The sequence below is a fragment of the Leuresthes tenuis genome, unplaced genomic scaffold (assembly GCF_036924035.1).
Source record: "Leuresthes tenuis unplaced genomic scaffold, fLeuTen1.0.hap1 SCAF_8, whole genome shotgun sequence".
In the NCBI taxonomy this organism is placed as follows: Eukaryota; Metazoa; Chordata; class Actinopteri; order Atheriniformes; family Atherinopsidae; genus Leuresthes; species Leuresthes tenuis.
In genome coordinates this window covers 13,976,630-14,003,151 of record NW_027325362.1, presented here as the reverse complement: position 1 = coordinate 14,003,151, position 26,522 = coordinate 13,976,630, and the positions used below count along the sequence as shown (strand labels likewise).

Genomic DNA, 26,522 nt, shown 5'->3' with positions numbered 1-26,522 from the left:
GGCAAGATTCTTTCCAGCTGTTGAACATCATAACTGTGTCTGTTGCAAATTATCTGCTGGAATCTAATTAGACGAAACATTTTAATGCTCTAAATCAAATTACAAGTTAGCTCACACATCCTAAGCAGATACAGAGATTTCACTCTGTGTGGACATATTAGGAGTGTGTAGAAATAGAAATAGAAATTTAAATAAAAATGTAGTTGTTTGTTGTGTGCTCACAGCTTCTATATAAGGCTGGGAAAATAAAACAAAACGACACAGATGAAGCTTTGTCCGTATTTATTATTCCAACTGCACATTTGCTGATTGAATCATTAGCATATGGGTGCGTCCAACCAAGAACTCTGCAGGCTCACTGAAAGTATCTAAACAACTCAACACTGCACTTTATTAACTCGAACCTGTTTTCACACGTCGTGGATAAAAACAATCCTTATGAAGACACAGAACTGAGAAGATTCCAAGGGGTTTAGCTCAGTCTTGACAGCCTTCCAGGTGGTGCAGCAGTTCTCGGTAATGAGTGGCTGGATACTCAGCCTGGCAGCTGGGACACTCCAGGAAGCTTTCATTGAGTCCGCTGCTGTGAGCAGAGGAGGCCAATGAAGGGGAGGGGGCTTGCACCTCTTCACTTGAGCACTGATCCTGCTGGTTTTTCTGCTATAAAAAGCATTTTTTTCCAACAATTAGGATTAAACCTCTGGCTGAAAAAAGTTCTCAAGTGAGTCTATGATTCTTAACACAACTTAAAGCTGCACTAGTTTGTTTTTTTACACTTGAAAGTAACCGCTCAGTGCTTTTACAAGTTTCCCCTGAATATAAAAAGATTTAATTAAAAGGACAAAATGACAATGCAACTCTGCTCCTCTCAGCCTTTTTCAAGCACTGATCAGTTCTAAGCAGGAGGTAATTGAGCTAAGGACAGTGAATATTCACTGGATACAAAACGTCTAAATGTGTCTAAATATCATCTCAATGCAGCTTTAAGTTTCACCAACGATAGAAACTACGATTCTCTCCTTTGGTCTATTCGTGCCAACCTTTGACTGTTTTGTCACGTGGCCTTTTGCTTTTGGCAGCATCTTCAGAATTTTGACCATTTGCTTCTTTAAATATGAACAGTTCTGCTTCTCATCCTCAAGATCTTGCGAAGAAATCTTGATCTAGAATTAAAAAAAGTTGCCACTGCAATGAAATCTGTAAAACTGTGTCATCGGTGTGGTCGTGTGTGGCACATTTTTCAAATATCAAGAATTTTTTTCTCATTTGAAGATTTGATTGTGTGACTGCATGATTGGAATATTTCAGTAGGGACACAATTGAAGACACACACTGTCAATCCTTTGTATAGACACGTAAACCTGTGCCATCATTGGGAAGGGATGGCTTAGAAACATCCCTAATCTAAGAGGGTTAACGATACAAAGTGAATGTGCCTGTCGTACCTGTCTGGTCAGGTCTGCAATCTTTTCCTGGTCCACATGGTGACGATTTAGCATATATCTCTGAAAGAGATTTGCCTAAGAAAAAGTAGTTTTTTGTGTCTTTTTTAAAGGTCTTTCTTCCCTCATATAACATAAAAGTGTCATTAAAACAATTTTTTGAGACGGATGTACCTGCAGCTCAAAGTTGGCTGACCTTCGCTTCTCCTCTTTCAGCCTGACTTCGAGTTCTTTGCCCTCTTCCTCCAGCGATTGCTCTTCCTCCTCTGACTCACGATGCTCTCCTTGTACACTTTCTCTGCTCAGACTATCGCTCTGCAGCTGCTGCCTGAGCTGCTCCACCTCCGTCTCCCTTTCCCTGCACCTACACATCAACTTGTCAGACAGCTTACCTCTATTTAACCTTTTCCTGCTTTAAACAGGACCCGAGAACACATAGTATACATTCACCTTTTTGCAGCATACATACCAGTTCTGGGCAATTATCAGGCTCCGATGAGTCACTTCAAACTGCTCCCTAAGCACCTCCTGCTCCTCTTTGGCTTTCTGTAGGAGGTTTTCATAGTGGCTCCGTCGCTCGTCTGTAATGAGAGATGTACGAGGTGAAAATGAAAAAAGAGAAGAGAAGGCCTGAGGAGAACATTATACAGTCACTTGCGCATTCAGAGATGTTGAACATAGTCTAACATTTGAATGTACCGCAATACCTTAAAACTGCTCTTTACCAGCACTTAAGTGTAAGTAAATACATTGTTAGATTAACAACGTGTGACATATTACACTGTCATTACCAACTTAACAAGAATGAACAAAAAACTCAGGACATCCTCACTTTTTCCATAGGAATTAAGAAGTTAAGTAGCAGCCAAGAGATGCTAATCACATGCAGACAATTAATTGATCATCGGCAGGCGTGAGCACCTCCATAAAATCTGAAGTTTTGCTGGTCTGAAGCATGCTACAGCGAGAAAGATTACTGACAGGTTCACCCCAAGGCCAGACACTGCAACGCTCAGAGGAATTGCAAAGATCTCAAGAGCTTCTTCTCAGACTCAGCAGGCCTTATTATGCATGTTAAATGTTAAAGTTCATGATAGTACAGTTGACAAGTATGCGAGGGTTGCATTACAAAGTCTCTTCTCTCTAAAAAGGCAGCACAGCTTTGGTTTGCAAGGCTCCATTTGAACACAACCCAAGACTTCTGGGAAAATGTCTCTTAGACAGCCAAGACCAAAGTGGAGATGTTTGGTCATAATACGCAGCACCACATTTGATGAAAACCAAACACAGCGTTTTAGCACAAACACGTCATGCCAACTGTTAACCACGCTTGTTTTAAGGGTGATGATTTGTGCTTGTTCTGCATCCACAGGCCTGGGGCATCTTGCAGCTATTGAGCTGCCCATAAACGTCTTTGTATACTAAAGTATGCTCGATTTGTACGTGAGGCCATCTGTTTCACAGCTAAAGCTTGGCTCAAACTGGGTCATGCAAGGGGACAATGACCCCAAGCAAAGCAGCAAATCTGCAACAGAAGGGCTGAAGAACAAAAGAATCCAGGTGTTGTTATGGTTCAAAGTCTAAATGTAAGCTGAATAAAATGCTGTGGTGGGACCATGAGACAGCTGTGCGTAAACAAGTGCACATTGGATAAAGCGGGTATGGAAAATGGATGGATGGATGTTTTGTCATTTCAAACTTTAGAGCAGAAAAAGATCTTTTACTTTTCACATAAATGTAGCTTTAAACATGTTGCTAAGATTTCTGTGTCAAGAGGCTGCTATGACACAGTCTTGATAACTTAAAAAAACCTTGTTGTGACAGTCTGTTGCCCCAGTGGTGAGTGTCCGCTGCCCACTGTCCCTCTGGCTCACCATCTGAATGGTCGTCATTGTGTTGCTGGGAACGGGCTTGATTGGCTTCTCTCAGCTGCTTCTCCAGCTCTAAAATTCTGTCCACAACCGCCCTTACATAGGCCTCTCTCTGCTGGTCATATTCCAGCCACTGCTTATTCTTCTCCAAGGCCTTTAAAGATTGAGCAAATGAATAGGAAGCACATGACAAGAGTCTGACAGAAAGAGAGCTGTGCCAAGGAAATGACTGTGAAGAAAAAACACTCAGCAAGACACGTGAACTCCACTCGGTTGCATATCTTCACATAAAAAACGAATTCACACAAGCAAAAACCAATGAGAAACCAATAGCATAACACTTGCATCTCTCAGCTGAGACTGAAGGTCTGAGGCAGGTCCATCACTGGCGGACAGCTGCTCTGTGTCCTTTGAGACAAAAACAAAAACATTATAGCGTTGGACATTTGCGAATGAGCAACTCCTTTTAGGTATTACACATCCTCAGCTGCAATGACAAAAAAGACCACTGGGGGGCACAATAAGCTCTTTAAAAAATAGTTTCTAATGCTCCTAAGTCTACATCCCTCCTTGGGGCTCCTTGCCGGTTCATGTGGGTGTAAGAGAAAAAAAAGAACAACTGCTGCCATCTAGTGGCCTAAAACGAGAAGAGAAGGAAAGGAAGTGAATACTAAAATAATGCTGGCTAAATCCTTTGACTTTGTGGTTGTGGCATTACACATCCCACAAGTCACAATGCCAAATATAAACTTTGGATTAGGTAAAAACACAAAAATATCTGTTGCACTGTTTATCGCCCAGCAGGCTTAAGATGACTGATGAGTGTCATTGTTTTAGAAGGATAACTGCATAAAAAGGTTGAATTCACTGTAAGTTTTCAGATTAATCGAACACTTTGTTTCGTATCATTAAGAAGATTTTGGTTTATGAAGATATACCAAAGCTTGTTTTATTTTCCCCCAGCACTGTAATCGCTTATGTTAAAACTGAGCCCTGCTATACCTGCTTCCCTGTAACTTTGCTCTGGAGATACTGACACCGAGTTGAGGCAGACACAAGCTTGTTCTTCATTTCTTCGATCTATCTGGTGTAACTGGATGTGCTCGGCTCTCTTCTCATACTTACGAGCTTCGACACGCTCCCTTCTTTTGGGCACAGCACCTCAGATGACAAAGTAGCTCTCTCATCCTTTGCTACCGGCTGATGACAACTCTCAAGCCGTATGGTTTCAAGAGAGAGAAATCTCTGCAAGTAAACATAGAGCCAAAAAGTGCCTTCAATTAAAATGAGCCACAGTAAAATATGACAGAAATATAAAATAATAATAAAGACTCAATAGCAACAGAAGTAGATAGTAATTAGAATCTAGCACAATTAGCCCCAGCCTGCTGACGTGCTTCACTTTAACAAAAGGAAAACAAAAATAAAAGCCCCCTAAATCATTTGCCTCTGTAGTTTCAGTACCTCTACAAGCTTGTTATGCTCTGAATGATGACGAGACATCTCTGCCAGAGTCTTCTTCAGATATGTATTCTCCTTCCTCAGATTGATAAGGGTCACACTGAGCTCCGAGGGGACCTTTTTCTTCAGTGAATGCTTGCATTTAGAGGCTGCCATCTCTGTCACCTGCAAACACAAAACCCCACAGAAAAGCTTGTGCACAGCACGTTCGAATGCACAACTTCAAACACAAACATTCTGAATCACGATCAGTTCCATTCATGACATTACGGGCAACGGGAAAATGTTACAGCTGGATTTAAGACTGCTTTTCAAGCAGCTCGGAGGTAAAAAAGTTCCCCCTCTGAGATTTGGAGTGCAATTAGAAAGTGGTATGAAGAGAGAAGACTCAAGTTCAAGTGTAAAGCACTCTTGTTACATGTATTTAGTTTACTCTCCACCACTGGGCACATGTAATTTTTTAAGGGTGGCCCAAAATTAGGGTAAAACCTGGTATAACCTGAGTGAGACAAACCCAAAATATGAAGTTAGAGCTTTCAGACTATGTGCTCCTGTATTCAGGAGAATGGAAATGCACAACTTGGTTCATTTGTTGAGACATAGCCAAAAACTCCAGAACAGCTATTTTAAAAACTTAAAAGTTGGACAGGACAGTTTAATTCTACTTTACTCTTAAACTTTAAAACCTTTGCCTTATTTAATGCATGCCTTGTCCATTAGCTTGTATCAGCTAGCTAAATTAGCTAACGTTAACGCTATCTCAGGGGACTACGACCAGACAAATGGATTGTCTAATCTAGTAATAAGCCTATATCCTTCTTGATAATAACACTCTAAAACGGTTTTTGTTGCTAGTCAATGGCAAGACTAGGTCAGTTAAAGAGCCATATCTTTATGTATCAAAAATATAGCTAACCACTAAGTTAATGCTAATGTTACTTTTCAAAAACTGGACAATGCACATATTTACTTATCTAAGTTATTGTTGTATAAAACCAGCTGATACAACTAATTAATTTAATTATTTATTTTAATTTTTACCTGAAGATGGTGGTGGCTATCAAACTGCAATATAAGGGTTAAGATCAGGGTAAATAGTATATCTGTGCTATTTACTACTCTGTACTTGATCTTAAACACTCCCCAAAACACTGTACACAGGAGTTCCGCGCGATAACGTTTGTTTGAAAAATAATAATTATGTCACTTTAGCAGTCTTTATATATAAATACATATATCGATATATATATTGAGGAGTGCTGTTTAAATTATTATACTGTCTTGTAAAGAGTTGTGGCACAACTATGTTTTGGATTTAAAAGGCAGTAAGTGAAGGCAACATGTTTTGGATTTAAAAGGCAGTACAGTGAACGCAACATTTGTATTTAAAAAGGCTGTACTTGAAGGCAGCAGGACCAACTGCACCACTGGATTGGAAGCGCTGCTTCACTTGAAAAAAAAAAGTTGCTTTGTGCATGAATCCATCACACCGCACTACATTGTAAAGCAATACTGAGTGATAAAACGAGGTAGTTAAACACTGCCCAGACTTGCTGTCATTCAGAAGTTACTTTCTATTCCTTGCCTCCCAGCCTCAAACTGGGTGGTTGTTGTGAGTCATAAATGAGGCTGCCCTCCAGTATCCGCTCCTCTCCTCCTCGGTTCTCAGTTTCCTCCGAGGCTTACTAAATCCCGACGGACTATGAGATATCTCTGAACATTTGGGAAGTTTTTTAGCAATATGCTGCGGGTCATTGTCGAGTCCGCTAGTGGGATACCCAAAAAGAAACTTGGAAATCCAGATCCAATTGCTGCGGTTGTCTTTAGAGGTGAGCAATATCATGGGCATGACTGTAACCTTAGATATTTATTTATTTTCCTTGGCAAACTGTGTGAGAGGTAGCCTATGATCGTTGCCAGATTGATGATATAGTTTTTAAGTATGTTTTGAATGATCGTCTTCTCTGTCATCCTTTGGTTTAGGCAGTCACATTCTCAAAAGATAGATTTTCATTATTTTCTCCAAGGACTTAAGTTAAAAGTTTTGGCAGTGATTCACAAAACAACTGCATCCTTATAAGGCCAGAGTAACCCAGTGCCGTCAAAGAGCCTCGTCTTTTGGCAGGAGGGCTTGTATTTGTTAATATTAGCAATGTGGACTTATGTTGTGCGGTGTGAAATTATTGATGCCATAATTTGGAAAGAAGATGGTGAAGACGATGTTTGCATGTGAAATTTGCATAACGGCAATAGAAACAGACTCCTTAAACCAAAAGGAGTCATTAAGTCCACCAGTAAATAATAAGGTCCAGCCAGAACAAACAGAATAATAAACGGGATTTTTGTGTCATGATGCTTGCAGGTGAAAAGAAGAAAACCAAAGCAATTAACAATGACTTGAATCCGGTTTGGAATGAAGTGAGTGAGAATTATTGTTTGTTTGATCTGTGAGATAGTTGCTCACCTGACACCTAAGTGATGTTGTTGACTGTTTACAACTGGCCCTTCTTCATAATTACAGATCCTTGAATTTGATCTGAAAGGCTCTTCTTTGGATGCATCCTCATTCATCGATGTGGTTGTAAAAGACTACGAGACTATTGGGAAAGATAAGTATGTTTATGACAAGAAGTCCCATTTGCATGTGTCATATAGTGACAGTTCAGGCAGCACGAGATCTTTACCAAACAAGTGTTGAGTGAATGAATACATGACCCACGGTATGACATATCACTGATCATTTGAGCTTGTTTCTGTCTTTGTGGGTGAGAGCCTCTCTGAGTCAACGACTTCCCTATGAGACAGAAGGGAACCTGCAAAAACACACAAAAACACACTGCATGACAGCGACAGGGAAAACCTCATCCACCCTAAAATGTTCATCTCCTGAGACAAAAGACGCGAGATTATAATCGGTGAATCCGTTTCCATTGTGGTTCCACTAACATGCCGTTTATGCCAGCTCCTTTTCACTCAGAATGTAGTTGAAAATAATGATTGTTGATTGTTAATCTTTTCCCATGACACAGAGAGACATGTTGGAACTTTTCTGAGCTGTATATCTACAGGAATCACTGCAACCATGTTAAGACTTGCTGAGTAAGAAGAGAAGGTGCTTTGTCCTCATCACATCAGCACTACAGCTGTTTCAGGAATGTTGCCTTAAATGGAAATGGGAGCAGCCCTTTCTTTATTTTTTTAAACTTTCTCAATCTCATATTCAAACAACCATAAATAATGTTATTCATTGTTCAGATTAGTTTCCTGCTTTTATGTTAGGCACATACTCGCATACCTGAGTTGGAGTCTTTTTTGTCTTTCTAGCGAGCAGGCAAGGGGGTCAACCAAGAAATAACATTTCCACTGAGTCATGCCAGAGCCTTATTGTTAGCAGTATAAATTATTCTGGGGCTGGCAGGAGGAGTGAGGGGGGGTGAGGGAGGAGGAGTGTCTGCCTCAGCCACCAATGCACTTTTTCCATGATCACTCTCTAAAACTGCATGAGAGAAGTGAATAAGAGAGCTTGTGCTGGCTTGTCATTGGCCCATCTGGGATGACTGCAGCTCTGCCAGTAATGACTTTCATACAGAGTATGACTCTGAGGACAGTTTTTGTTTTTGTAGACATAAACTTATTTGCCAGCTCTCTCCGATAGTTCAAAATCAGGAAAACCAAGAAAAGGAATGTGACGCATAGCCAAAGACGCATATTTAACAGTGCAATCAAGATCCATTTGCTTATCTGGCAGTGCTGACTGCTTAGTTCCTGAAGGAAACTTAGATCTTTTTGTTTCAGGTTTGTTTGAAGTTGTATGTTGAAAGTGAAAAATGTACAAGAAGAAAAGAAAATAATCACATTTAACCCTTGCTTTATTTAAGACTGCCTTTTCTCTTGCCTCTTTGGCTCTATATCTGTCACAGAGCATGCTGCACATGCCTGTGGTACAGTTGAATTGTTTCAGCCTTATTTGTTTTTCCTCACAGCCTTTTTTTCCTCCCCAAGTAACCAGCAAAGTATGTCTACACCAAAATTGGCCAGGCAGAGAGCATATGTGACACAATATCATAAATTAGTAACCAAAGTCACTCGATCAATTTGCAGAGTTATTTGGTTTGGGGAAGTTTTTAGAAAATGTCCAATGTTTTGAAATACATTGTGATTATTAATCACAGTTTCAGGACTTCTGTTTTCTAAATGATTCTAGAGTGTAGGTGTTCGTTATTCTATATGTGAAGAAATGGGGAAGTCGAGAGAGAACATCCACAATGATGAGTAATAGTACGAGCACTGCAGTATGACTTAGTGATGTTTTCTAAGCAGACATTTTATGTGATCGCTTTACAGATTTATTGGCTCTGCAAAAATCTCATTGAGAGACTTGGCCAGTGGTCATGTGAAGTCCCTCCCATCTAAGAATGTGCCTTTGATCAATGAGAAACAGCAGGCTGTTGGGGTAAATACATCTGTTTAATGACACAATCCCATATATACTTACATATTATACTTTTATAATTTTATTTAATTAATTTAACATGAACAGCTCACTCCGATCTGCATTAGTCCATAGCAATGGTTATATTTTATGTAATCTGTGGGCCTATGTTTATTATTAGACATACACAGTAGATCTAATGTTACTAGCTTATTCAATATGTAATCTTTTCCAGGCAAACATTAATTTGCTCATTGGATATGAGCCACCTGCCAACACCACTTCAAATCCAAATGATCAGGCAAATGGGGACATGTTGCATGTGGACGGTGGTAAGAAGACTGCAGTTAACTTGAGAAATATCATGATAAAATGCCATCATGATAAGATTAAATGTGATAAATCTTAACTGAGTTGATGCCAATTGTAGTTTATGGTTAGGTTGTCTTTTATTAAAAGTGAACTTTGTACGTGTGCTCTTTTATTTTTACAGGGGGCAGTGAGGAGGATGACGAGGGGGATGGCGACATGGATGGAGGAGGTAAGGCTGGCAGTCCAGGGGCTCCCGCTTCACAGAACCAGCCTGCCAAACCCAGCCATAAGTCACTCCGTCTCAGCCGAAAGAGGCACAGAGCTCTGGCCAATAAGCCTCAGGACTTCCAGGTATTGTCTGAGTTTTAGTTACTTTTCCTGAAATACCAAAAATACCAATTAAGAAGGTAATTAGGATTGGTGATCACATGACTGACAGCAGATTTCACCAACACAAATACACCCTGAAGGCTGTGTGAGTAAATGAATAGTGAACCATAATATTTATCCATCATTTTAGAGACTTACATCCTTTGTTTGGATTAGTTTTTGTGCGCTCAGTCCCTAGAAATACATTTGTTCACACTCAGTATACTGATATTTGTCAACGCCAGTGAATTAATAGCACCTTATGTTTTGTCTCACTGATTGTTCTGCTGCTTCATTGTTGCTTGTAATGTCCAGATCCGTGTTCGGGTTATCGAGAGTCGACAACTGCCTGGCAACAACATAAAGCCCGTTGTGAAAGTGAATGTGTGTGGACAGACCCACAGAACAAGAATCAGAAGAGGAAACAACCCGTTCTTTGATGAGGTAATGATCCATCGCCACAAAAGAAAATGCTACGCTTTTTTTTTTTTAAATGACTCACTTTTTCCTTTTACCTTGCTTGTCTATCCTTTACTTTCTCTTGTCTTCTTTCCATGCTGCAGAAATTCATACAAGCTTCTATAACATCCTGACTGAGGCATTTCTCTCTGTATCAGCAGTGGTGATATGACCACTTGGCAGCTACCTTCTTTGGAGATTGAAGCAATTCCCGTCACCTTTCTCTTGCACCTGTTTCCTCTCAAAATCATTTTCTCTCGTCTCCGCTTTTGCCAAAGTAAGCTGCTCAGCTCAAGAGGACCTCTGAGATCCAGATGTGTCATACAAATATTGACCAAAGATAAATAGAATCATTCTGCACTTTCTCTTCTGTCCCTCAGATGTTTTTCTACAATGTTAACATGCTCCCCTCGGAGCTGTTTGATGAGAGCATCAGTCTTCGAGTGAGTAGAAGTTACACTTTGCATGATTATGCATTTATAAGTACTTTGTTCTTTTTTGCCATTTAGTGCTTTTTTTTTTCTTTAAAGGTTTATGACTCCTTCTCTCTCAGAGCAGACAGTCTACTGGGAGAGTTCAAGGTGTGCTCAAGTTCTATCAGATATACTTAAATTTTTCAAGTTTTTTAGTACGAGATTTTATTGGCCAGAAGTTTGACACGTTTGAATTTGTTATTTCATCTCCAGCTGGATGTTGGCTTCATCTACGATGAACCTGGTCAGTTCTACAGTGTACAATGTGCAGTTTGGGAATATTTAAGTTTTCTTTTTGTGCCATGTATCAACATACTATATTAAACAAATGACTGTTTCACATTCAGGTCACGCCATAATGAGGAAATGGCTTCTCCTGAGTGATCCTGATGACACCAACTTGGGGGCCAGAGGTTACCTGAAAGTCAGCATAACCATTATGGGCACTGGAGATGAGCCACCGGTACATGGACTTTCTTACTTAACATCAAATTCTTACCTCTTTGACCCAATCCTAGTTTCTCCTCTATGCCCACCCACTTTGCCCTACCCCATCCATTTCATAGAGGTCAGGTGTCCCTGCTCTTTTGGGGATCAAGTTGTTGTGGTAATTTTGCATTTCAGCTGTGGTGTTCAGGGCATTTGGATGGCTAGACAACTACTTGGCCTTGATCCCCAAAGGGGAAAGAGCACCTTGCCTCTGCAAAATGGCAGGGCGAAGGGGAGGATTTGGAATAGACCCTTAGAGCAGTGTTGAACAGGACCATGAAAACTCTCCCCTTTTCTCGGCTGCAGACTGAAAGAAGAGAGTTAAGTGAGGAGCAAGATGACATAGAGAGTAATCTCTTGGTTCCTACTGGTGTAACAATGCGATGGGCCACCCTGAGCCTTAAAGTCTATCGGGCTGAGGACATGCCACAGAGTAAGTGATACATATACATTAATATATTTAGTTGCCTCTTGTACATAAGCAGATCTCTTCAAAAAAAGTTCTGTTTGGAAATGCTTCTTTATTGCAGTGGATGATGCCTTCGTTCAGACAGTGAAGCAAGTCTTCGGAGGCGAGGGGGATAAGAAGAACTTGGTTGATCCATATTTGGAAGTCAGCTTTGCTGGGAAGAAGGTATTCCATGTTAGATATAGAAAAAAAAAACAATACAAAACTATGTTACTGTGTGAATATAGTTAATTTCCAATCCTAAATTTGAACAATTTTGTTTTTAGTTGTGCACCAAAACAATTGAGAAAAATGCAAATCCAGAGTGGAATCAACTCATTAACCTCCAAGTCAAAGTAAGAAAGATGCCAATTACAAAGTATCGTGTGAGCTTTGATTCAAAATGAGCAGTTTAGCACGAATATTCTCTCTTCTTTATAGTTCCCATCCATGTGTGAACGCATCAAGTTGACCATGTATGACTGGTAGGTGCTAACACTGATGCAGAGGCAGCGTCACATGGGACAATATCCCAACCAGTATTTTACATGCCTGTTCACTTTTGGCAGGGATCGTCTGACGAAGGACGACGCCATAGGAACAACCTTTTTGAATCTGAGCAAAATGTCTCACTCTGGTGGGGACATTGAAGGTAATCATACAATTTTATGTTCATTCTCTTCACTCTGTGTTTCAAATCGTAATTTGCAGTATGACATTGTGTATGTGTTTGTTTGTTTAATCTGGAACAGACACAGGAGCTGAAACTTCCAATGCAGTCTCCGAACGTATGTATGAAACGGTCATATCTGTGAACTGTATTTCCTCAAAAGAGATGGTCTGTTTGACTGTATTGCACTATGAGGGCAGATTGAACCACAGACATCGTAATAGGACACGCTGTACTGTACAGATGACAAGCTATGAAGACAGCCCTGTCTCACATCAAAATGTGCAAGAGCTTGTAAGAAGTGCTGTAAATTTGAGATGCCTGCATTTTTTTATTCTTATTTTTTGCTGCATCATTAGAGTGGGACTCTTTCCAGAGGCAACATTGAAGAATTTAGAATTAATCTTTGTAGCATTTATAAAACTGAACGTGTCCGTGAGTCTTGATCTGTGATCTTTGTCTATAGCTCACCACAAATGACAGTAAAAGACTGAAAATGACAGCACGTTAGTGCAGCTACGGAAAAAAAAAATGTATGTACAGTATGGGTAATGACCAAAAAAGGAATTAAACCATGTCTGGAAAGGAGACCACAGAAGATACAATGATACATTTACCATTGTCTTGTCCTGTGACATTAAACTACCACAACTACCTCAAATTCTTAATGCCAGTGGACTTCATGGGTTTTTCTTTAGATGCAAGCAAAAAGTAACTTCTTAGTTGTGTGACATAAATGTGGGCCAGTAGAAATCAATGGGGAAACTCATACACTTTGAAAGGTAAACCAGCATAGCTATTGCATATTTTGTTCAGAGACTGGGTTGAAACAATTGATCTATTATACGAATACTATGGTAATCATCTGTTTCTGTTCATTCATTCTTTGCTCACGATTCAATAAGCCTTGAAACTGTCCAGGTGGGTTTCAAACAGAACGTCCATGTGTTACAGTGAACACTTCAGCATCAGAGGCTGGTTTTCTCCCAGCTTTTGGGCCTTGCTATGTCAACCTGTACGGGAGCCCAAGAGAGTTCACTGGCCTGCCTGATCCATACGATGAGCTCAACTTCGGGAATGTACGTCCCCCTAAGTACAATACTGAGAGTTTAGGACTGCGTTAGAACTGTTTCATCATCATGACCATGTGTAAGTGAGATTTTTGCTGTTTGGTTTTTACCCAGGGAGAAGGGGTCGCATACAGAGGGAGGGTCCTTGTTGAACTGGCCACTAAGTTGGATGGAAAGGTTGATAAAAATGTTGATGACATCTCCAGTGATGACATCCTGGTAGCACAGGTAAACACTACACACTGTAATTAGTCCTGGTAATTATATAGTCTCCTGAGAATCTCCTAATGGCCATGTGACATCTTACTTTGTGTTTGATATAATCTTTTAGTTTCCCTGCTAAAGATAAAATGATTTCAGGAGAGACTAAATATGCGGTCATGAAGAACAACAGAATACTTTCAATTTTGAGCATGAAAAAAGTGAAACGGCAGTCTTCCTGCCTCAGCTTTTAACACTCCCACATCCCTTTTTAATTGGTTTCAGAAATACCAGCGGAGGAGGAAGTACTCTCTGTGTGCTGTTTTCCACAGTGCATGCATGCTCCAAGAGCCCGGCGAGCCGATCCAGTTCGAGGTCAGCGTTGGTAATTATGGTAACAAGCTGGATTCCACCTGCAAGCCCCTGGCATCCACAACCCAGTACAGCTTTGCTGTGTTTGATGGTATGAAACAGACAAAGAAAAGACTCAAGCCATTTAGACACAACTGCTGTCTAAATGTATTTCAGTATGACAGCTATTTTTTCTTGTGGGCATGAGGGAATTCTGAAACGCAAAACATGTGTTTAAAATAATTGGGTATATTTATAATGACCTCCACAGGTAATCACTACTATTACCTACCCTGGGCTGACACTAAGCCTGTGGTGATTCTCACTTCATACTGGGAGGACATCAGTCACCGCTTAGATGCCGCCAATGCTTTCCTCTTCATTGCTGACCAATTGGTGAGACAGGTCACACATCAGGACAATATGCTCCTAAATATTGCACTTGTCTGCTCCTCAAGTGCAACCCCTCATTAATCCCCTTTCACCTTACTGTGTGATTCATTTCAGGAGTCCCACCTCATGTCTTTAAAAACAGCCATCTTGGCCAAGATGTCTGAGACACGTCTGGCAGAGATTTGGCTCAAACTCATCAACCACATGATTGAGAACCTGAACAGGTAAGGCAGGACCTGGCTGTACTTGCGTGTTTCCAGATCAGATACATCGGCAGGGTGGCTGTTTTGGTTGAACTCTGTTGTTTTACTCTTGATAGTTTACAGCTTCCAGCACTGGAAGGGCAGTCCCACATTACTGCATTGGATCTTCAGATAAAAACTCTGCGTGAAGCTGCTGTGGTCAGTATCGTACAGATGGCCAGTCACATGAAAGAAGAAGCCACAGATGTCAAGTCCACTGTTGGTGACATTGAAGACTGGTTGGATAGAATCAAGCAGCTGGCAGAGGAGGTCCATGACACTACTGTATCTCTAGGAAAAATGTATTACATTGCTAATAAAACGATTGAATATTTATTATTATGCATTTGAAATGTGTCTCAATCAGCCTCAGAACAGCATGCCAGATGTGATCATATGGATGTTGAGAGGAGAGAAGCGGGTGGCTTATGCCCGAGTCCCAGCCAACCAGATCCTGTACTCTAACTTTAATGAACAGGCCTGTGGGAAACACTGTGGAAAGACTCAGACCATCTTCATGCAGGTACAAGAACTGTACCAGATTTACTGTTATTTAATAAATGTGCCTTTAAAAGCTTGTTAGTCACCTTACTTCGTAGTCATTGTTAAATTTCACTCCAAATAATTCTTGCTTCGTCAGTACCCCATGGACAAGAACAAAGGTGTGAAGCTCCCCGTTCAGCTGCGCGTCAACATGTGGCTCGGACTCTCTGCTCATGAAAAAAAGTTCAACAGCTTTTCAGAGGGAAACTTCAGTGTGTATGCTGAAATGGTACTTTCTTGACACAGAACATTCGTTTTTCTAAGAATACGTACAGCATACACATTTCTGACTTTCGAAAAGCTTGGCTGAAATTTTGCCTTTAAACACACCTGCTTTTTTCGCTGCAGTATGAGAACCAGGCTCAGGTGTTTGGGAAGTGGGGAACCACCGGCCTGGTGGGTCGACATAAGTTCTCAGATGTGACCGGAAAAGTGAAACTCAAACAAGAGCGCTTTCTGCCTCCTCGGCAATGGGAGTGGGAGGGAGATTGGTTTGTTGACCCTGAGCGATGGTAAGTTCAAGAAACTCACTTATCACCTAAAATCACCCCCTCGCAGTGTTTCAAAACTCTTGTTTCGCAATAACTCAAGTGCAAAATGTCACTGATATATTACAGTCTCTACAAGAAAGTAGCACCAATGCTATCCTGTTACGCAGTTTTATTCCAAATGTCTGTGCAGTGGGTACAAGGTTACACAGCAGCCTCTCTCACATACAAACACTCCCGTTATCTCCAAGATATCTCCAGACTCCTTCCCTTTTATTGCACCTGTAACCTCTGCATCTTTGTCATTACTTGTGTAGCTGTAATAAATAAGTTTTTCTTTCCTTATTTTGTTATTGGTGCTGCAGCTTCTCAGGCATTAACTCTAGTGTAATTATACATGGCTCAGCGTAGCCGCCTCCGCACAAAAGCATATCATGACCACAATCACAGGATATGAATAGGAATTTGAGCACCAGCCAGTGTTTTGGATTAAGGAGTTCAGCTCCTCCCTTTGTCCCTCTGAAGTGCTTACATTCTCCCACCACGGCTCATGTAAATAATCTTAACTAAATGAAGCACTTCTTCCTCAGCTGCTCTGATTTGTTTATCGCGTGTGTACATAGCCCGTGTCTGAGTCACAGAGCCTGTCAATAACCTGCTTGGTGTTGTGGCGTTTTTCCGCAGTCTGTTGACAGAAGCAGACGCCGGCCACACTGAGTTCACAGATGAAGTTTTTCAGAACGAAACGCGTTTTCCCGGCGGGGAGTGGAAGCCTGCTGCAGAACCATATACAGACGTGGTACGATTTATTCTCCTCAACCACGCACATATTGAAACATATTCAACTTTTTGAACACGGTGAAATATGCGGAAGATGACAACAAAACACTTATATTAATGCATGCTGCCATTGCTATCAGTGTCGTCTGAGCTTTGTGATGTACTTAGAACAGGTGGGTTGGTTTGGTGTTGTATATACATGAATATACATGAACCCGACCCTCGGATAAGCGGCAGATGATGGATGGATGGATGGATGGATATACATGAATGCCTTTTTAAAGATATGACCAACTGTCTTGTTGGTGTGATGTGTAATTTTGATCAAGGATTAAATATGCTGCTAATGGGTATGACATCACATTTGATGCTTGGCTTGAGTAAGAACAAAAAAAGTGCCTGTTTATAATATATTCATGGTCACTGATTCATTCACCCCTGCCCACCTATCCTGAGTGGATCTCGCCTCTCACCAAATGGCAGCTGGGATAGGCTCCAGTCCCCAAACGACCCCAAACAGAATGAAGCTGACATAGAAAATGGATGGAGGGATAAACACAATAGACAGCTGCTTTCAGAAAAAAAAAAGATGAAATAACTATTATGATTTCTGCCAAGCTGCAAATAGCAAACAGACAATGAGGAGTCAGCCAAATTGCAATCTTAAAAAAAAAACAAAAAAAGGCATGAGAAATTAAATTAATAAACAGAAATAAATCGAACCATATTCAGTGCTTAGCCAAATCGAAACAGTCAAGTTGAAGTTTATTTATAAAGCCCCAAATCACTTGGGTCTCAAATGACAAATGTATCTTTACAAAGATACAATGGAACAATCCCACAAAAAAATTATGCTCTGATGAAATCACATAAAGTGGAAGAAATAAACTAAATGGTTGAAATGGGAACACTTTGATTAAAGGACAACATACAATGTTTTCAAAATAGATTTAAAAATCCCCAAAGTATCAAACTTTCTAATATCACCTCGTAAAAGTTTTGCTAAAAATATAAAAGAATACACTACGGGACGGGGCGGTCTGAACCAAAATCCACACCCGTCATTTCAAGGCTGAATGGTAATACCTATAATTAGTTAACGTAAAGCCACACACATGTGGATCTATTTGAAGACTGTCATGTAATTGGAGCCCTTCCAGGTTTTTCCAGGTTTGCAAGTAAATAAAAAATCATGTTAACAACAAAAACTACAACTATATAGTATATATATTAAGAAATATAAATGAAAGGGCATATTTTAATTGCTCAAAAGCTATTAAATAGATCAGCCATTTTAGATGTAAATAGGGAAACATCCGTTCCTCTGGGGCTGTACAAATTAAAAACTAAGGTGAACAACAAAATCAGACAAAAATAAGTTACCTGTTTGAAAATATACAGATGATATGGCACTTGTTAGAATAAACATTGGCTAGCAGCCACTGATTTTGCAAATGCAATGTTGTACGGTAAAATCACCTTTTGGCAAAGTCTGTGTTTTGATAGTACTGGCGCTTACATGTAAAACGTTTCTGAGAATGTTAGTCCACATGTGCAAGTTACAGAGAGCTGCAGCTGGATACAGAGAAGTGAGGGAAAGAACATGTGTGCGCTTGCGGGGATGTTGTGGTAATGTAATTTACAGTTTGTCCAACCTGTTGCTACATGGAAAAGTTAGCCAAATAAGAAGATGCAAGTCAAAGTTAAAGTCTAACCTTGCATGAATTGAAAATCGATTAAGGGAGGGACAGAGGGATTTCAGGACTGGTGAGACATAGTGAGTATCCTGGCAGAACCCCTTTCTGGCTCTTTAAATGAATGATCAATATTAGAGAAAAAAAGAATAGTACAATTATGGATGTATTAGAGATTCAGCTCTGGACACGGACAGAGGTGGATGGATTCTACAGGTGTTTCACAGGTGAAAGAATGTCGATCTTATAACTCAAAAATCACAAATGACACCAAGGTTTCTGACTGTGTCGCTGAGATATAATACAAGTGTCAATAGATGTTTCAGAAGATTCATGATACATGATACATAGAAGATTCATGATACATAGTAACATAGTAGAGTTTTTTTTAAAGTTGGCTTAATCATAATTTAACAGAAAACAGTTCCCATCCAGTCATAGACTTGCAGTCGTTGCCCTTTTAAAGGAAGTGGGTTACAAAGAATGAAACAATGGCAGTAGATTTTGTGTTTGAAATAGCTGAAAAATAGCCGAAAAAATGTGTGTTTGTGCAGAATGGAGAAAAGGCTCTGAGCCCAAGAGAGTTTGAATGTCCACCTGGATGGACCTGGGAGGATGAGTGGAGCTTTGACAGCAACAGAGCTGTCGATGAGAAAGGTAATAAATGCAAAGTGAATACTTTGAAAGACTCATTTTCTTTGTTGATTGATGATAAAAGTCTGAGTCTTAACTACGTCTGTGTGCACTTGTGTGTTTTGACACCAGGTTGGGAATATGGAGTGACAATTCCCCCTGATGATAAACCCAAATCCTGGGTTGCAGCGGAGAAGATGTACCACGTCCACCGCAGGAAAAGACTCATCAGACCAAGGAGGAGGACGTCTGATAAAATGGCTACTTCTGAGGTAAGGAAGAAATAAATGAGCAAGATTTAGATTCCAGACATCATGAGTGCAATCTCAGATTTTTTTCTTTTCCTCAATTCTTTATAGAGACAAGAGCCAGGGGAAGGCTGGGAATACTCTTCCCTGATTGGCTGGAAGTTTCACAGAAAGGAGCGCTCCTCTGACACTTTTCGCCGCCGCCGTTGGAGGAGAAAGATGGTCCCATCAGACTGCATTGGGGCCTCTGCTATCTTCAGACTGGAGGGAGCATTAGTGGGTCTCTCTTAACTGCTCTCAGTGATGTTGCTAAATATGTGCATAACAAAGCATTTGCCATGGCAACCTGCGTTACTTTGTGCCCTCTGAGTCACATCCTCTCATTATTCTACCGCATGTGCCTGTTCCCGTCAGAAGTTGGCAAATAACTCAGGATGTTTATTTTAGTTCTGCATGTTTCAGAAAGTGTTGGTTTAGTACCTCGGCATGTTTTCTTTTTAACAGGGGGTTGATGTTGATGAGAAGACCAGTAAAACGGGAGCAGCCAAACCATTTGGTGCCAACACACCCACTGTTTCCTGCCACTTTAGCCGTAAGTAGCTGGGTCACATAAAGCTCATTCTTCACTCCTGATACTGATTAAAGGCTTATTTAAACGCTACATCCTGACTGTGAATAAACACTGATATCGGGAGGTCAGTAAACATCAGTATTTTCGTGTGCTTTGTTAGGTTTCCTATGAGCTTGTACTGTTTTAGTTGTCATGCAGTTCAACAAGTTAATGAAAATCATCTCCCTCCAGGGTCTTACCTTTACCATTTGAGGGTGTACGTTTATCAAGCAAGAAATCTCTGTGCAATGGATAAAGACAGCTTCTCAGGTAAAAACAGTCCAATCATAAAAAGTGCAAACACCAAAAAGAAAAAAGAAAAAAGCTCTCAATATACAATTGTATAATTAAGACAATAAGGCCCTGATTCCCTCCAGATCCCTATGCTCATGTGTCATTTCTGCACATGAGTAAGACCACAGAAGTCATAAGAAGCACACTGAACCCCACGTGGGACCAGACTCTCATCTTTGAGGACATTGAAATCTATGGAGACCCGCAGACCATTGCCCACAACCCTCCTGATGTAGTCTTGGAGCTGTACGACAGCGATCAAGTGGTATGTTATGTATTTCATTTTCCTTCTGATCAAATCTCATAATATTATACGACTGAATCCTGACTGAAAAGCAATTAGAGGCCATGCTGTATATAACAAGACTTTGCTAAGTCTGTGTGCCACTGTGCCTTAATAACTAGGGCAAGGATGAGCCTATGGGCCGTTGCACATGCCCCCCTGTGGTAAAACTGAACCCCAGCGTGGCTGTCAGTCCAAAGCTGCTGTGGTTTCCAGTCACCAAGAAGGGTCGCAGTGCTGGAGAAGTGCTGCTAGCTGCTGAACTCCTACTGAAGGACAAGGTACAGAGAACGCTATTAGGTAGTATACATGCTATTACTTTAATGAGGCTGAATAAGGGCGGTAACTCTCGCGTACTTTCAGGGGAATGATGGAGATCTGCCTCTGGTGCCTCCTCGACGGGGAGAAAAGCTCTACATGGTTCCGCAGGGAATCAGGCCAGTGGTGCAGCTAACTGCCATTGAGGTACACTATGAAGTCATTTAGTTCTTCAGCCAAATTCCCTTCTCACAATTTAACATGATGTGACATGATCAGACCAACCCAAGACTTCTTTGTGTTTGCGTTTCTCATCCATAACCTTACTTCCCTTTTAGTCATTCCCTGATCATCTGTTACCAGGCTTGCCACCTTAATCGACTCACATTCGTGTTTTTTTTTAAGTGTGTTCATGTTTTTTATCTGACCCCAGGTGCTGACTTGGGGCTTGAGGAACATGAAGACTTTCCAGCTGGCCACCGTTTCTTCCCCCAGTTTAATAGTGGAATGCGGCGGTGAGATTGTTCAAACCGCTGTAATCAGGAACTTCAAAAAGAATCCAAACTTCCCTGGATCTGTGCTGCTCCTGAAAGTGGTACAAAACCCTCAAACTTACTTTAGAAAATATTCAAACATCTCTGCATTGACAGTTTTTCCCGATGAGAGAAAAGTCTGTATGATGGAGAAATCCCAAGTAGTTAAAACTATTTTCAGAGAAAGGGAGGGTAAGATTGACTAGTTTTTCTTTCAAATTAGTTATTAGGTTTGCAAATCTGATGACAAACAGTTCAATAACCTTTACATTACATTCACCACAACAGATGTTGTAAATTCAGGTTGTTTATTCTCTATCACGTAGCATCATCTGTCACCAGAAAGAAAAGTTGACTAAAAACTTAAAAGATGACTCTTTTAGGTTTTAAGCACAGTACTTTGTTATATGACTCGTCTTCTCGCTGTTCACCAAGCTTCTTCCCAAAGAGGAGATGTACACGCCTCCCATAGTGCTGAAGGTAATTGACCACCGACCCTTCGGCAGGAAACCTGTGGTGGGACAGTGCACCATTGACTGTCTGGAGCAGTTCCGCTGCGACCCGTATCGTCGAAGCGGCAACGTCTGCATGTCTGCCAGAGGTAGCTAAACAGAGGCGTGGCCTATTGAAGATTTATACACCCTCTGTTATATACAGTCAAGATTTATTATGTCTTTCTCCATTTATTTCGCAGTGGCAATGATAAATGCTGCCCAAGGAGATGTCATTATAAACATTGAGGAGAGAAGAATTGTGAAAACTGAGGTAAAAAAATCATTGTCAGATGGAATATTGTGAGAAGATTCTTAAACATTTCTTATTGCATTGATGTTGAGTTTCTTTATTTGTCTCCCACTTTGCAGCTTCAAGCAGAAAAGGTGAGAATTTCCCCGTTAACAGACCATCTACAGATATATATCCTCTCCAGGATGACTAATGTTACCATCGTTTTGTGTAGGAGGAGGAGGCGGTAGACTGGTGGAGTAAGTTCTATGCCTCTGTCGGGGACCAGGCAAAATGCGGCCCTTATCTAAAAAAGGGATACGACACATTACAGGTGACGTGTTTCACAGACCACGACAACAACATAAAAAAGCCGAATTCATTTGTTTTACAAGCTAGATAACTGTAACAGACAGTCACTCTGTTATCCTGTGCTGTGTGGTGCTTTTCAGATTTACAACTGTGAATTAGAGGAGGTCGAGGAGTTCCAGGGACTGACCGATTTCTGCAGCACTTTTAGGCTACAGCGAGGAAAGACTGAAGATGAGGAGGATGATCCCTCAGTAGTGGGAGAGTTCAAGGTAAAGAACTGTGACTGTCAGTCATGCAGCATTCGATTTTGGCAAATTAGTTTTCTGCTGCTGCAAAGACAACAGCTGCGACTGTCAATGCAAGACTACTTTTCTTTGTCTTGGTTTGCCCTCTGGTGGATCATTTAAGAATTTGAATTTGATTAATAATTTGGCTGGTACAGAATTTAGGTCCTGAATGTGTTAATCATTACAGCTCTGTTATCATTATTTAGTTTTGGATTATGTGGATCAGTCAGTGTATTACATCTAGTCTTTGTAAGACTAAGTAACTAAGCATATATAAAGCAACAAATCACATACATAAAATCTAGAATTTCTGAAAAATAACAATATACCCACGGTAAGTAATCAGACCAGATCTGCCTGTTACTGTGTAACATTTATTTTTAATGTTATTATATTTATAATATACTTACAGAATATACATGTGAATGAGGAGAATATATGAATTTTGGCATTTTACCTGTATCACGTTGTATTAAAAACCATCTGGTCTGTACCAGATTGTGAAATTAGGGAAGTAAAACCACAGATGCAGCTTTGCAGACGTAAGCCGTGCCGATTTCTTGTTCCTCACACGGAATGAAGAGTTTTATGTATACTTTCCAGTGCAATAATTGTGTTTGTGCGTGTGCCCATAACTGGTTTTGAGAAGAGATGCCAACTAAGCAGTTGTTCTGTTTTCTTTGCTCAGGGCTCATTCAAGATTTACCCACTGCCTGATGACCCAGGGGTGCCAGCTCCTCCTCGCCAGTTTAGGGAGCTTCCTGAGAGCGGACCACAGGAGTGTCTGGTCCGAATATATGTGGTGCGCTGCATTGACCTACAGCCAAAAGACACAAATGGCATGGTGAGTTTTCCATGTAGCTGTAACTTATCAACCTCACTGGTTTCGTGGTTATAACAAGCTCCTATTCAGATGCAATTTTTATAGATTTTGTAAATAAATACGTTTATCATTTATTTTCTATCCGGTCCTTTTAGTGTGACCCTTACATTAAGATCACACTTGGGAAGAAAACAGTGGACGACCGAGATAACTACAAACCAAACACACTCAATCCAGAGTTTGGAAGGTAAGCTTGTGATTTAGCATTTGTTTAAAGTAATGTGTACCCCGAAAAACATAAAGCAGCACAGATACTTTAAAGGTTCTCCTGTAATGTAAAGGGTGTTCGAGTTGTCCTGCTTCTTACCTCAAGACAAGGACCTGAAGATTGCTGTCTATGACTATGACTTGCTGAGCAGAGATGAAAAAGTGGGAGAAACAGTCATCGATCTGGAGAACAGACTCCTGTCTCAGTTCAGGTCCTCCTGTGGCCTACCACAGACTTACTGTGTGTAAGTGTGTATTTATGTGCTATTACACATGAAGTACAGCATGAAAAAGAAAACATCTTCAGAGAAGCTAACAAGTTAAAAGTAGTTTAATGACTTTTTAAATGAGTTTTCTTAAAGCCAAAGCTGAGCTGCTCTGTCAATTCAATTCTTTTTGCAGGTCAGGGATCAATCAGTGGAGAGATCAGCTGAAGCCTTCTCAGATCCTCCAGAATGTGGCCAAATTGAGGGGTGACCTTCCTCCACACATAGAGGGAGATGGCAGATCACTGTCTTTGTCAGGAAGAATATACAACCTCCAAGATTTCGGTACTTCTAGTGTCTTACGACCTGCTTCTTATGTTTCCTGATTTAGGTTTTGTATTGCCGTTGGATTTCCACGTAATCTGTGGTATGGTAGTATGTTATCCCTTCTCCCATGACAAATGTGATCTGCTGCATCCTTTACAGAGGCAAACACTGTGATCCACCCACATTTAGGCCCAGCCAGAGAGAGGCTGGCCCTACATGTTCTTAGAAGCCAGGGCTTGGTATCAGAACATGTGGAAACCAGAACCCTGTGTAGCTCCCACCAACCAAATCTGTCTCAGGTAAATAAAAAAGGAAAGGAAAACATCCAGTCATTTGAAATGAATGAATGAAAATGCTTTGAGGAATTGGTGTGTAAATGGTCCTGTGAAATACCTTTGGCTATAAGCATCATCCTTTCCCACAAATGCAGGGACGAATTCAAATGTGGGTAGACATTTTCCCCAAGAGTCACGGCTTGCCTGGGCCTCCTTGTGATATCACTCCACGCAAAGCCAAGAAGTAATAAACTCTTCACAAATGAATATTCTTACAGTCTAATGCAAAGCACTGGGTGATAAAACATAATGGCACATTCAAACAGGTATTTCCTGCGGGTTATCATTTGGAACACAACTGACGTCATCCTGGATGAGACGAGCATCACTGGAGAAAACATGAGTGACATCTATGTTAAAGGGTACGTAGTTTGTCCCGTCTTCTACCTTAACCTTTCATCTGTACTGCGGGAGTAGATCTTAAAAAAGCATTTTTTGCACTCACATATTCCTAATCTGAATTGTTAGATGGCTGCCAGGAATGGAGGAGGACAAGCAGAAGACCGACGTCCACTACAGATCCCTGGATGGAGATGGAAATTTTAACTGGAGGTTCATCTTTGGGTTTGAATACCTGCCTGCAGAGCAGCTTTGTGTCGTCTCAAGAAAAGTGAGTGAGATTAAGAATCTGGAACAAAAGCGATGCTGTAGCTTTATTTTTTATTCATGATGAAGCACTTTTAGACAATGATCAGCGCGATTTCTGTCTTTTGTTTTGTAGGATCATTTTTGGAATCTGGACAAAACTGAGTTCAGAATTCCTCCTAAATTGATCATCCAGATATGGGACAATGACAAATTCTCACTGGATGACTATCTAGGTAAAGTAGTATTGTATTTACATCATGGCCTGACAACAGAATAGCCTTAAAATACACGTCTGCTCTAATGCATGACGCATGTTCCTATTCTTGTTGTGTTTCTGTCACAGGATCGATTGAGCTGGACCTACTCAATCTGGTCCCCCCTGCAAAAACTCCAGAAAAGTGCAACCTGAAGATGCTTCCAGGGATGATGGGATATGCCTCCTCCAAGAAACCGCTACACAACTCACTCTTCTCCCAAAAGTCTGTGCGGGGGTGGTGGCCTTGTGCCATTGAGAAGGATGGAAAACATGAGCTTGGTGTATGTTCCTCCTCAGCACAAGTCTTTTTTTTCTTTTCTTGGATTCCATGATACTAGTTGAGACTTTTGTTTTAATTGAATTTTACAGGGTAAAGTAGAAATGACACTGGAGATAATGGAAGAGAAGGAGATGGAGGAAAGACCTGCCGGGAAAGGCAGAGACGAGCCCAACATGAATCCAAGACTGGACCCACCCAAGTGAGAATATGGCTATCCTAAACAAAACTAAAGATAATTTTACAGGAACTTATGTAATGCAAACACTGCTGTTTGTGTTCATTCGCAGCCGTCCCGACACGTCGTTCTTCTGGTTTACAAACCCCTGCAAGACCATGAAGTTCATAGTGTGGCGCAGGTTCAGGTGGATATTCATTGGAGTGATTCTTCTTCTGCTGGTTATCTTGTTCCTTGGGATCTTGTTCTACTCCTTACCCGTAAGAGCTTTGACTTTATTATTATGAAATGACCAGAAGTTAGTTTCAGAACTATGGTCGTATTTGGTATAAAACTTGAATGTTTGAATGCTCTTTTTCTGTCCAACTGTGAGTAAACAAAGTGTTTTAATTCAGTAACTAAGAAATATTTCCTTTCAACCACAGAATTACATCTCAATGAAGATTGTGAAGCCGTTCTCCTAAGCAGTATTGGGGAGAAGCTGCCTGTCTTCCGGCAGCAGAATCTACGGTCCTACCCACAGTTACCGTTCCTCTGAAATATGCCATTGATGTCAAAATCAGCATTTTCCAGTCACACCTCTGTCCTTTTTTTGCACTATTACTTTTATCTCATGTATACAAATCACAACAATATATCTTATGTTCAAATGAATACAAATAAAGCCAAGAATTTTTAAATGAATTTCTACATATATATATAAATTGTTCATATTTTGTGTGAATGTCATACTGCTGGATAATGATATTTAAAAACTATCAGCACTTAAAGTACTACAATCCAGTTCTATTAAACAGGCAATATGGATACTAAAATGTGCTTTTCTGTCAATTTTAGCCACATAAACATGCCACGACACAGGAGTATAAATACACTATATTCCCAAAAGTATTCGC

General features: G+C 40.6%; 2 protein-coding genes across 2 annotated transcripts; one reads left to right on the top strand and one right to left on the bottom strand.

Annotated features, from left to right (window-relative positions):
• Positions 1–310: 310 nt before the first annotated feature.
• On the bottom strand, positions 311–5,424 carry LOC140313495 (centrosomal protein of 55 kDa-like). Its single transcript, XM_072391602.1, has 9 exons — positions 4,778–5,424; positions 4,396–4,558; positions 3,791–3,800; positions 3,230–3,594; positions 1,912–2,023; positions 1,617–1,806; positions 1,446–1,520; positions 1,041–1,163; positions 311–657 (listed from the first exon to the last, which is right to left on the bottom strand). Exons 1-9 carry the CDS (start codon positions 4,928–4,930, stop codon positions 478–480), a joined length of 1,371 nt encoding a protein of 456 aa, XP_072247703.1. The 5' UTR covers positions 4,931–5,424; the 3' UTR covers positions 311–477.
• Positions 5,425–6,181: 757 nt separating this feature from the next.
• On the top strand, positions 6,182–26,310 carry myofl (myoferlin like). The gene is made up of 54 exons (XM_072390931.1): positions 6,182–6,603; positions 7,137–7,192; positions 7,296–7,387; positions 9,119–9,227; positions 9,442–9,538; positions 9,700–9,869; positions 10,203–10,331; positions 10,727–10,789; positions 10,877–10,927; positions 11,033–11,063; positions 11,167–11,282; positions 11,615–11,741; positions 11,839–11,942; positions 12,044–12,112; positions 12,198–12,241; positions 12,326–12,408; positions 12,509–12,544; positions 13,381–13,505; positions 13,611–13,724; positions 13,983–14,160; positions 14,320–14,444; positions 14,556–14,665; positions 14,761–14,953; positions 15,051–15,206; positions 15,324–15,455; positions 15,575–15,738; positions 16,399–16,513; positions 18,743–18,845; positions 18,954–19,093; positions 19,181–19,345; positions 19,574–19,661; positions 19,872–19,949; positions 20,057–20,238; positions 20,379–20,537; positions 20,620–20,721; positions 20,948–21,109; positions 21,483–21,648; positions 21,742–21,812; positions 21,911–21,925; positions 22,006–22,104; positions 22,223–22,351; positions 23,058–23,213; positions 23,348–23,439; positions 23,534–23,704; positions 23,862–24,010; positions 24,152–24,291; positions 24,423–24,511; positions 24,594–24,689; positions 24,796–24,937; positions 25,049–25,148; positions 25,259–25,452; positions 25,541–25,650; positions 25,739–25,886; positions 26,052–26,310. The coding sequence occupies exons 1-54, from the start codon at positions 6,516–6,518 to the stop codon at positions 26,088–26,090; spliced, it is 6,162 nt and encodes a 2,053-aa protein (XP_072247032.1). The 5' UTR covers positions 6,182–6,515; the 3' UTR covers positions 26,091–26,310.
• Positions 26,311–26,522: the final 212 nt, after the last annotated feature.

Excerpts from the sequence above, each read along its gene's own strand:
- LOC140313495 (XM_072391602.1), bottom strand. The coding sequence starts at position 4,930 with ATGGCAGCCTCTAAATGCAAGCATTCACTGAAGAAAAAGGTCCCCTCG. Across the intron at positions 1,807-1,911 it reads CTGATAATTGCCCAGAACTG|GTGCAGGGAAAGGGAGACGG; the intron begins GTATGTATGCTG and ends GTTGATGTGTAG. Across the intron at positions 658-1,040 it reads ACGTGACAAAACAGTCAAAG|AAAAACCAGCAGGATCAGTG; the intron begins GTTGGCACGAAT and ends TTTTTATAGCAG.
- myofl (XM_072390931.1), top strand. The coding sequence starts at position 6,516 with ATGCTGCGGGTCATTGTCGAGTCCGCTAGTGGGATACCCAAAAAGAAA. Across the intron at positions 10,332-10,726 it reads ACAACCCGTTCTTTGATGAG|ATGTTTTTCTACAATGTTAA; the intron begins GTAATGATCCAT and ends TCTGTCCCTCAG. Across the intron at positions 25,453-25,540 it reads ATGGAAAACATGAGCTTGGT|GGTAAAGTAGAAATGACACT; the intron begins GTATGTTCCTCC and ends TGAATTTTACAG.